Genomic DNA, 9,229 nt, shown 5'->3' on the forward strand with positions numbered 1-9,229 from the left:
GGTGATGTAAATCCTCCATGGAAGCTCTGGGCCAGCCCGCTTGAAAATAAGCCCGGGCCGCCCAGAGAAGCCGCGCCTTGGATTATGTAAACTGCCGTGGGTATTTCGGTTTCTTTTCTAGACCCGGCAGCGGCGCCTGAGATCTGCGCAAGGACGACGCCCCTATGCTTGTGAGTCTAGGGGTCCAAAGGCGAGAGTGGAGGGAGAAAGTTTATGGGGCAGAAAAGAAGGGGGCTGGAAGCGGGGTGGGGTGGAGAGGAAAGGGTTTTGCACGGAAGATGACCTGCAAGGCTTGGTGGAGGAAGGGCAGGCACGCCTAGATCCTGGGGAACACCCCAAATCAGAACCCTAGACCATCAGGGCCTCTCCTGCCCCCTAGGAAGAGTGGAAATGGCTTCATCTCTTCTTGCAATCGTTTTTAAATGCATTGGAACAAACTTAGCATATTATCATTTTTTATTTTAAAGTATTAAATGCGTTTTTATGGAGGAAGGGGTGAGCTGAATGAGACAGTTTGCTGGAGCTGCCACACCTCGGAAGTCCTCAAGGAGGGTTGACATCTTGGTGGGAAGGGCTTGGGACCAGCTGTCAGGAGAGCTGGGTTCCATCTGCCTCTCTACACTGTCGCTACCCTTGTGACCCTTAGCAATGGAAAGAATCTCTCTGAGATGGGACAGGACCCAGTCCATGATGTGTGAGATAAATTGTGATGGTCAAAGAAATTAATTAATAAACATGGATGTGAAATCTAAGAAATTGTTAACACTTTCTGATGCATGACATTTCTATCCGCAGAAAAGGTGTAGGAGAAGGGTCTTAGCAGAATGGTTAGTAATGATGGGCATAGTTCAGCTTTAAAAAAGGATTTGCAGGGCAGACAAAGGTGAAGTGAATACAGCTCCTGCTCCTGGGGTGGCTTGTTGTCTAATGGAGTGAGCACAGGTTGGTAAGATGGGGTTCAAGACAGGGCACGCTTGGTACCATCAGGGAGGTTCGAACCATGGGCCAGACCAGTGGTTCTAAGACTCGCCTACACACTGAAATCATCGAGGAGCTTTCAGATATATGAAGGTCCAGGTCCAACTCAAGGTACTGATACTGATTCAGTTGGTTTTGGCTGTGACCTGGGCATGTGGATAGTAAAATCTCTCTAGATGGTTCTAAGAAGCAGCCAAGATTGAGGACCACGGGTGAGATGTTCCAAAGGCCAAGAGCTGTATGCTGGGGATAAGGCACAGCTTTTAGTAGAAGGAGTCTTTCAGGACGGCATTATTGTTATTGTTATTATTGATACATAGTTCATATATCACATAACTCACCCTTTTAAAGTGTATAATTAGGTGGTTTTTAATTGTACTGAGGTTGTGCCGCCATAACCACCATCTAGTTAGGATGATCTTTTAGGATGTGCAGGTCTGATGGGTGGGAAGGCAGAGGTGAGAGTAATCCAGAGGAGGGAGATGCTCAAGCAGTGGCATCCTGGCGGGACAGGGTAAGGAGATGGGGGGGGAATCCACTTTTACAGCAACCCAAGGGAGATGTCACCAGAGAAATGGGGGTGATGCCAAACAGCAGGTGGTGGCAGCTCTGGGCTTTGATGGTGTGTTAAATTTGATTGTGTGTTAAATTCAGCAGATGGGGCAGCTGTGGATGGCTTGGGGCCCTATACTTATAACTGGGGACAGGCACAGTGTTCAGGAAGCCTTTGCAGTTTTCTAGGCTGAGGTAGATGAAAGCCTGGACTAAGGTAGTGTCTGTGGGATTGAATAGGGGCTGGAGGAGTTGACTTTGAGTTCATGAGGCAGGGGAAAGGGGGATCAGAAGGGACCGAAGATGGTGACGCTAAGAGAAGTAGGGGAGGGAGAGAAGCTGGTCTGGTGGGAGAGGTGCAGTTTCCTTGTAGACCTGTTGGATTCGAGGGGCAGATGTTCCCAGAGGTGCAGATGTCCTGAGGCAGGTTGGAAAGGGGAGTCTGGAGTGAGGTTGTTGTTGGAGTGGAAGGTGGGGAGCCACCCCATTGGGCTTGTGATCCCCCAGGGGCTGAATAGAGTGGCTGCCCTGGGAGCATTCAGACACTTAGAAGATGTGGCCACCTGGCTGGATCTGGTCATTGGGAGGAAGAGGAGGACGTTATAATGGCTGGAACATCTAAGAGAGTTTGGACTCTGAGTGATTCAACTGGGTAAGTTGCTTCTGAGAAGCAGAGGTGGCTAAAACCTGAAAATCTGGTCACTGAGGATGTTGCCAACAATGCTATGCTTGGTTAGGGAGCATTGCTGTGGGAGAGAAGATTGTCCTAGAAGGAAGAAGCCAAAGAAAGGCCAGCCTGTGGGATTTCTCTACAGGAGGTCATGAGACCAGCACTACTCTGTACAGGGGGGTCCACTTTGCTGGGGAGGTGGGCAGTCATCTGGGTGCCTCTGAGGTTAGGGCCCTAACACTCAGGGGCTCAGAACCTGTCCCTGGGACATATGGCTACACTCATGGGTGGTCTAACCTGCCTGGGGATCATAATCATCAGGCCCTTAGAGCTTTTTTCAGCCACACCCAGACCAGCCTTGAGGACTTCCTGTGATCTTTTTTTCTCAGCCAAGTCCTGGGACTTTCCATGTTTATAGGCAAAGCCCTCCCTGTGTTCTTGATTGGGAGACATTTTCTCAGGTGAGCCTGAGTCGAGTGGGGCCAGATGTTTTTGTTCATAATTTTCTGCCGGCACTTAGTCACTCAGGCAAGCTCTGACTCTGCAAGGTCGGCAAAGTTGCAGTCATGTGGCCATGCCATTTCCTGCTGCTCAGGCCAGTGCGGCCCTTTTTGCCCCCGTGGTTACCAGTGCTGGTGAGTGGGGCTCATTGTGGTCCTTGGCCCGGCAGGAGCCTAGGCCGATTCAAGGGGTCCGGGAGGGTTTTGGTGAGTGTCTTTAAGTAATGGTGATGGTATCTGTGGTGAGGCCTGCATGGTGGGGGGCTGGATGCAGCCTGTTGCCACCCCGACTCAACCTTGCTTTTCCAGTCTCTTTAAAGTTCTCTTCTCACCCTTCCCCTTTCCCCCCATGGTCTGCTCTCCTTGCTTTCCTCTTCCTGTTCTGACATCTCAGTCCTTCTGACCACCCTGGGCCCCAGGCTGCCTCTTGGGTTGGTGTTTTCAAAGATTTTATTTTTTCCTTTTTCTCTCCAAAGCCTCCCAGTACATAGTTGTATATTCTTCGTTGTGGGTCCTTCTAGTTGTGGCATGTGGGACGCTGCCTCAGCGTGGTTTGATGAGCAGTGCCATGTCCGCGCCCAGGATTCGAACCAACGAAACACTGGGCCGCCTGCAGCGGAGCGCACAGACTTAACCACTCGGCCACGGGGCCAGCCCCTTGGGTTGGTGTTTTGAATGGCATTCAAGGGCCCTTGGAGGTTTGAGGCTGAGACCACACTTCCTACCAGTTTGTGGAGCACCCTCTCAGGCCCCTGAGCACTGTCTTCTCTGCTCCTGTTCCAATTCCTGCTTTGGGTAACAAGGAGAATCCAGGCAGGCAGCTCTCAAGGGTCTCAGTCCTAGGAGTTAGAGGCCTTTTTCTAGTGACCAGGAGGTCTATGGGGAGCCCAGGCTCTAACCACACTTCCTCCTGCTGTGGGCACCGAGGCTGCTCCTGACTCTCACACTGAGGGAGGGTAGAGTCTGAAGGCTTCTGGCCAAGGGACTCCATCTGTGACTTCTCTGGTTTCCACCATTCCCCTCCCCTCTCACTTCCCCATCCCAGTGTTAACTCTAATTTTCTGATATGCCAGCTTCCCACACCAGATTCTCTTGGCCTCCTCCCCTGCCATGTCATGTGCCCCCTCAGTCCTTTGCCCTTCCCCTCCCTGCCATCCTTTTCTCTCTACAGTTCTCTAACCCCTCTCTAGAGTCTCCTTCCTTCCTCCTCTCCACCCACCACAGATCCCTCCTCCTCCCTTCCTGGGTCATTTTCTACAAGAAGCCTTCATCTGCCTGGCTCTCCCCAACTTTCCTGAACCCTAACTTTCTGGGAGTGTCTTTTGCCCAAGGTGTCTCCCTTCATTCCCACTCCCCTCCCCCCCTCACCGCCCTCACCAAGGGGAGTCCTGAGGCACAGTGCACAGCCCCTTGTGCACAGACCTGTCCCCTGTCTTGGTGCCCAGTTGTACTCTCTCCCCTCCAGTGCAGACTCCTGCTTTTGGCCCTTCTTCGTTATGGGCCTTTCACTCAGCACCGCCCCTCCTCACTCCATTCCACACCTCACCCTCTTAAGGCCTCCACTCTCGAGCCCACAGGTGCTAGACTCCCTCTCTCCCTGGTCTCTCTGCACTCCTCTTTGCATGCCACCTTCCCTGCTCTCAACACTTGCCCACCAGCCTGAGACCCTCACCAAGTTCTCATCTCTCACAAGCCCTCTCTAGTGAGGCCCTTGCAATCACTACACCACCCTCACGCAGAACACTCCTCCTCTCCTATCAGCACCCTAACGCAAGTTATCCCAGGGTCACCCCTACTTATCCCTAGGCCCCAGTCCCAGGCCCTCAGCATTATCTCCCTTGCCACCTCTGGTCCTTTCAATCTTTCCACCCCTCGTAGACCTGCAAACTGCTCTTGGTCCAACTACTCTTTGGCCTTAACTGCCCCCCCACCTTTGGTTTCTTGACCCCACTGGGCTCTCACTCCCTACACCCTGTATCCCAAATCCTTGTTTATGGCACTTGGTTGGATCTGGCCTTTCCCTACTAAACCCTCTTTGGAAGTACGACCTGCCCCGCTCCCTGAACAATATGGGTCCTTCCACAGGCCATGCACCTTGGTATTTAAGATCTATTTTCCCTTCTATTCCGCCTCCTTTGCAACTCTAAATTACCCTTGGACACACTGTACTGACTATTTGAAACCTGGAAACCTGCCTATCCCCAGGGGATACTGGCACGTCCATCTACTTGGGGCCTCGCCATGCCTCTTCCACTCTGGGCCCAGGCCCACGCCTTCACCTCCCCCAGGGCACTGGCCCACCCTAAACACCCTTGTGTCACAGTTCACCCCTCATGCCCTCTGCCTCACTGCCACACCCTCCCTTGGCCCCAGCTTGTCCATGATGAGCCTTCACCACAGGCAGCAGCCCCTCACTCCCCATCTCACCCTAACCCACCTTTGTACCACAGTCAACCTGACCATGGATCCCTCCCATCCTGGGCCCCTCACTCCTCCCTGAGAAGACCTACCATCAGCGTGGCCTCCATGCTTCTCCCTTGCCCCCTGCAGGCCAGCCTGTCCCCTTGACCTCCTACCTGGCCCCTTAGGCAGCCCCTGCCTCCTTCTCCTGGCACCTGTCCTACATGTTTTCCCATTTCCATTCCCCTCTTTCCATTCCTCAATTCCCCTCCCCCCCTTTTCCCTTTCCTACTGTCCTGTATTGGAAATCTCATTCTTGTCCCTTTGCACATGTGCATTTTCTGCATCCTCAAGACCTCAAGAAGCTCAGGGCAGCTGAGCTTTTCTGTTTAACGTCTCATGCGCAATTATTTCCAGGCAGCAGTTTCATCTGGTCTCCTCCTTGCCCAAGGGCCCACAGTCTTCATTATAACCTCACAGTAGTGTCCCAGGATGGATCTGTGCAATCGGGATTTTTCGCTGAGGGGCAGTTGGATGGTCAGCCCTTCCTGAGCTACGACAGTGAGAAAAGCAGGGCAGAGCCCCAGGGACTCTGGGCAGAAGCTGTCTTGGGAGCTGAGACATGGGACGCAGAGACTGAGGACTTGATGGAGAAGGGGAAGGACCTCAAAATGACTCTGGCAGACATCATGGCTCTGCAGGACCAGAAAGGAGGTGAGAGTAGGGATGGGACACGAGTGATAGGAAGCCTTTTCCAGGAAAGTTTGAGGCAGACAGCAGGGACTTATGTCTTTCCACTGATTAGGCTGGGAGTCGGGGTGAGGAATGGGGACTGTGGAATTCAGCACGGAGGCAGCCGTTACTCAGCTAGCACAGGAAGACATGGAGGAGAGAGAGGAGGGGCCGCCTGGCTGGAGTTTCTCACTTGGGCAGGGAAGGCAGAGGGACACAGAGAATGGAGAAGTCACTGCTCAGTCAGGGCAGACTTTCACTTCCTCCAGGAGATTTGGGGCTGCGAGATCCAAGAAGACAACAGCTCCATGGGCTTGTGGAATTTCTACTATGATGGGGAACTCTTCCTCTCCTACAACCCAAAGACCCATGGATGGATAGTGCACCAGTCCTCACCTCAAACCCTGGCGATGGAGATCAAGAATGCTGGGACACAGATAACTTTCAAAGCCAGGATTACCGTGCCCGTGTGCAGGGAGAGCTTTGTCAAAGACTGTGGAGATATCTAGAATCCTGGATGGGCTTCAGAGAGAGAACAGGTATGACCCCGGGGCAGGGCCGTCCTCTCCACCAGACCCCTGGAGCCTCCCTGTCAACTCTGCCCAAGGAAACCCTCCTTGTACTATGGTGTACATATGTGTTTTGCTGGTGTGTTATGTTGTGATTTGCCTGTTCTGTTAAAGTCATTAGATAAAGAAACCACACAGGTGGGCAGGGCAATGAACTTACCCAGTGACCCTAAAACGGGTAGGCGGTACACCCTCAGGCAGAACACTGAACTAGGGAAGGTGGGTATCAGGCAAGAGAGGAAGCCCTCAGACTAGGGGGCTAGAACCTGGCTCCCAGTGTGTCGGTTGTGGAGAGTCCACTCCTCACATCCCTCTCCTCAGCTTCAACATGTGGATGTGAGAGAGTGAGGCCTCGATCCCACCCATCCTCCTGCCAGTCTAAAGAAATTGGGTCTGAGGGTGCAGAACAGACTTGGAAAAGGTGCGGGGTCACTGACGGCTTCAGCCAGAGTTGGAAAGGTGGGGAGGGGCAACCATGTTCTCTCTGTCTCCCTTAGAGGGGAGCAGGGCTTGGCCACCAGCCTCACTGGCTTTGTGCTTTCTTTCCCAGTGCCCTCATCTGTGAACGTGACCCGCAGCCACGACTGGGAGGGCATAGTCACCCTGACATGCTGGACTTTTGGGTTCTTTCCCACGTCTCACTGACCGGGCTTCAGGATGCCCAGCCTGAGCCAGGATGCCCAGCAGTCTGGGGGTGTCCTGCCTGATGGGAATGACCATAAGGATTCCCCAAGGAGAAGAGCAGAGTTTCACATGCCACATGGAACACAGTGGGAACCACACTGCACGCCCAGTGCCCTCTGGTGAGCCTGAGGTGCTCCTGAAGGGGCTTCTGACCCTGGTGGGGTCAGGGGCCAGGGTAAGGGAGAGGAGAGCAGGCCGGAGGCTCTGAGTGCCCAGATTATAACAAGGCTCTTTTTCAGGAAAAGCCCCCGTACAGCAGAGTGGATGGCCAACCATTCTGCTTGTTGCTGCTGTTGTTGGTATTGTTAGTGCCATTATTCCATGTGCCCTTTGGTACAAAAGGAAGAGGCGGACAACATTGCCTGCAGAGATCCCAGGTGAGCAATCTGAGGAGCGAGTGCACATGGGAGGGGTCTGCCTGGGACATAAGGTCCCTCTCATCTCCCTCTGCACAGATAGGAGTGGGGATGACAAGCCTCTGTAATAGGAGCTGGACGTTGGGGTACTTGTGAGGGGAATGGGAGCCACATCTACATCTATAGCCTTTAGTCCGGCCCCTATCCAGGGCCAGGTCTGGGCCCGTGTGTGTGCAGCTGTGGCCTCTCCTTTCTCTGGGTAGGGATCGGGCCACAGGGAAGACCGTGGCTCTCTGCTCTGCTCTCATCCCTGTGTCTCTGTAACTCAGGATCACCAGCTGGTCCAGGGGTGATGTGTTGAGATCATGTGCCCATTGGGAAAGGCCTGGGTGATCATGGAATCAGAGGGAAGGAGCAGTAAAAGCATCTGTGACTCTGTGGGAGAGTCACACACTGAGAAGGCATAAGAACAAGAGGGGACACCTGTAGTCCCTTCCTGCCTGTACCCCTTCCCCCGAGTTTTCCAGCCACCAGAAAGAATCCAAGTAGAAGACTCATGAGGCCCAAACTAGGGGTCACTGGATGGTGCCAGAGCCCTATCTAAGACATCCCCTTGGGAATCCCTACTTCCAACAGACAGATGATTCCTGAGCTGAAGTGGTCATCTTCTATCCATTTTGCATACCCTTAAATTCCTCCTCCAGGAACTGTCTCCCAAGTGTTGTTTCCTCAAGGTCACTCCCAGCCTCTACTCTTTCCCAGCTCCCGTCACGTGCCCTCATGCTTCCTGGAGTTTTCTTGCAGATAATATGGAAAAGTAGATGAGCAGATCCCCCTTAACCATTTGGGGACAGGGGATTGCCTATTCTCAGGGCAGATGTGGTCACTATTTGTATCCCACCATCAGGGTTTTTTTGCCCAGCTTCTCGGGGCCTGGCCCAAGAGGCCTTTTGGAGTGGGCATGTGGGCTGTGCTTGGGACCTCACCTGGTTCTCCCTGAGCCCGTTCCCTTCCTCTTGGTGGTCACTTCCCTTCTTCATGGTGGTCACTTCCATTGGAGAAAGGGATGGTCAAAATGATTTCCCCACATTCACTTGCTTGAGAGGAGAGGAAATGGGAACAGGGATTTTTGTGTTTGGGCAAAGAACAAAGGTAATGCATGAAAGAGTGAAGTAGGGGTGAGGGGTGCAGGCACTGGGGTCTTTTGTTCCCACCACTTCTGTGTGACCCTGGAGCTGGGGGGGGGCGGAGGTGATTGTCACCTTGAAACTGATTTCCTTACAGTTGACACTCAGTCCTGAGCAGACTGGGAGGGTTCATCACTCTGCCCCAGCAAGGGGCTCCATCCATGTCACACTCAGAGCAGGGGCCCTTGCAGGTCTGGGGTTGCTCCTGCTCTCCCCGGGGCAGCCTCCTTGGATAGAACAGTAGTTCTGATTCCCTTGGGGTAGAAATGGTTGCCTCCTATGTCACTGGGGCATTAGCCAGGAAAAGAGTGTGAAGATCATATGCTCATTTCCCAATATTCCTACTTTAAATTTTGATGTCCAAGACAAATGTTTATGATATCAGCTGGCTCATCTTAATAGGATTTCCTCCAACACTCACCTTGCAATGCATATAGAATGAATCAGGAATTCAAATGGGGAGCTCCCTGTCTAGGAGGGTTCCATGAGGGAGGTGGGTGTGGTGGCAGTGGCAGTCCAGGTACAGAGGTGGGCAGACACAGCCTCAGGCTGAGAGGTCTCAAGAATCCCCAACTCCACATTGAGCAGCAGATTTCCTCCA

The 9,229-nt window shown here is 53.1% G+C and overlaps 1 protein-coding gene across 5 annotated transcripts; it reads left to right on the forward strand.

The window, feature by feature from the left end:
* The first annotated feature begins 25 nt into the window (after positions 1 to 25).
* On the forward strand, positions 26 to 7,451 carry LOC124226414 (MHC class I polypeptide-related sequence B-like). Of its 5 annotated transcripts, XM_046639673.1 has the most exons (4): positions 26 to 170; positions 2,038 to 2,182; positions 5,552 to 6,371; positions 6,952 to 7,087. In XM_046639673.1, the coding sequence occupies exons 2-3, from the start codon at positions 2,136 to 2,138 to the stop codon at positions 6,339 to 6,341; spliced, it is 837 nt and encodes a 278-aa protein (XP_046495629.1). In that variant the 5' UTR covers positions 26 to 170; positions 2,038 to 2,135; the 3' UTR covers positions 6,342 to 6,371; positions 6,952 to 7,087. The 5 variants fall into 5 exon arrangements, with proteins under 5 accessions (XP_046495629.1, XP_046495630.1, XP_046495631.1 ...); XM_046639674.1 differs by lacking the exon at positions 26 to 170 and having other exon boundaries at positions 273 to 2,182; XM_046639675.1 differs by lacking the exons at positions 26 to 170; positions 2,038 to 2,182 and having other exon boundaries at positions 2,669 to 5,814; positions 6,198 to 6,371; positions 6,952 to 7,184.
* The last annotated feature ends 1,778 nt before the right edge of the window (positions 7,452 to 9,229 follow it).

The sequence above is a fragment of the Equus quagga genome, chromosome 15, assembly GCF_021613505.1.
Source record: "Equus quagga isolate Etosha38 chromosome 15, UCLA_HA_Equagga_1.0, whole genome shotgun sequence".
NCBI lineage: Eukaryota > Metazoa > Chordata > Mammalia > Perissodactyla > Equidae > Equus > Equus quagga.

Excerpts from the sequence above, each read along its gene's own strand:
- LOC124226414 (XM_046639672.1), top strand. The coding sequence starts at position 5,325 with ATGTTTTCCCATTTCCATTCCCCTCTTTCCATTCCTCAATTCCCCTCC.